At 45.6% G+C, this 1,732-nt stretch overlaps 1 protein-coding gene across 1 annotated transcript; it reads right to left on the minus strand.

Annotated features, from left to right (window-relative positions):
* Positions 1–929: 929 nt before the first annotated feature.
* Positions 930–1,395, minus strand: Smp_143870 (hypothetical protein). The gene has a single exon (XM_018790105.1). It carries the CDS (start codon positions 1,336–1,338, stop codon positions 982–984), a length of 357 nt encoding a protein of 118 aa, XP_018655482.1. The 5' UTR covers positions 1,339–1,395; the 3' UTR covers positions 930–981.
* Positions 1,396–1,732: the final 337 nt, after the last annotated feature.

A 1,732-nucleotide genomic window follows, 5' to 3' on the forward strand; every position in this document is an offset into this window, starting at 1 on the left:
CATCAAAGCCTCCTTCAAAACAAAGAGAGAGGGCATTACAATGAACATCATCCAATGCTATGCGCCGACCAACGACTACGATGAAGACGCTAAAAACCAATTCTACGATAGGCTGCAGTCAATCTTCGAGAAGTGCCCAACCAAGGACCTGACCATTCTAATGGGAGATTTCAATGCCAAGGTTGGAAAGGACAACACTGGATACGAAGACGTCATGGGACAACATGAACTGGGAGGAAGGAACGAAAACGGTGAGAGATTTGCAAACCTATGTGCCTTCAATAAACTGGTCATAGGTGGCACCATATTCCCACACAAAAACATACACAAAGCCACTTGGATTTCACCGGATCACACTACACAAAATCAAATCGACCATGTCTGCATCAACAAAAAGTTCAGGAGGACGATGGAGGATGTGAGAACCAGGAGAGGAGCTGATATAGCATCCGATCACCATTTGCTGGTCGCCAAGATGAAACTAAAACTCAAGAAGCACTGGACAACGGCGCGGACAACATCACAAAAGTGTAACACGGCCTTTCTTCGAGATGCTGACAAACTCAACGAATTTAACATAGCCCTCAGCAACAGGTTCGAGGCCTTTCATGACCTACTCAATGGAGAGGTAACCACCATAGAGAGCAACTGGAAAGGTATCAAGGAGGCAATCGTTTCAACATGTCAGGAGGTTCTGGGCCAAAAGAAGCACCATCACAAGGAATGGATCACTGTTGGTACACTGGATAAAATTGAAGCAAGGAGGAACAAGAAGGTAGCAATCAATATCAGCCGAACAAGAGCAGAAAAAGCCAAGGCACAAGCCGAATACACAGAGGCAAACAAGCAAGTGAAGAGGAGCATCAGGACCGACAAACGTAAATATGTGGAAGATTTAGCGATGACAGCGGAAAAGGCTGCAAGAGAGGGAAATATGAGACAACTGTATGATACAACAAAGAAACTTGCTGGAAATTACCGTCAACCAGAAAGACCAGTGAAAAACAAGGAAGGCAAAGTAATCACCGACATTGAAGAACAACGAAACAGGTGGGTAGAACACTTCAAGGAACTCTTGAATCGACCAGCTCCACTGAACCCACCCAACATCGAAGCAGCACCCACAGACCTCCCAATCGATATTGGCCCACCAACAATTGAAGAGATCAGCATGGCCATTAGAGAAATCAAGAGTGGCAAAGCAGCGGGACCAGACAACATCCCGGCAGAGGCACTGAAAGCAAATGTAACAGCAACTGCCAAGATACTCCACATCCTCTTCAGTAAGATTTGGGACGAAGAACATGTACCAACAGACTGGAAAGAAGGACTTCTCATCAAGATACCAAAGAAAGGCGATCTGAGCAAGTGCGACAACTACAGGGGCATCACTCTCCTCTCAATACCAGGAAAAGTCTTCAACAGAGTATTGTTAAACAGGATGAAGGATTCCGTGGACGCTCAACTTCGAGATCAACAAGCTGGATTTCGTAAGGATAGATCGTGCACAGATCAAATAGCAACTCTACGTATCATTGTGGAACAATCAATCGAATGGAACTCATCACTGTACATCAACTTCATCGACTACGAGAAGGCATTTGATAGCGTGGACAGGACGACACTATGGAGGCTTCTTCGACACTACGGCGTGCCTGAGAAGATAGTCAATATCATACGGAACTCCTATGATGGACTAAACTGCCAAATCGTCCACGGAGGACAACTCACC

This window comes from Schistosoma mansoni, chromosome W (assembly GCF_000237925.1).
Source record: "Schistosoma mansoni strain Puerto Rico chromosome W, complete genome".
NCBI classification, from domain to species: Eukaryota; Metazoa; Platyhelminthes; class Trematoda; order Strigeidida; family Schistosomatidae; genus Schistosoma; species Schistosoma mansoni.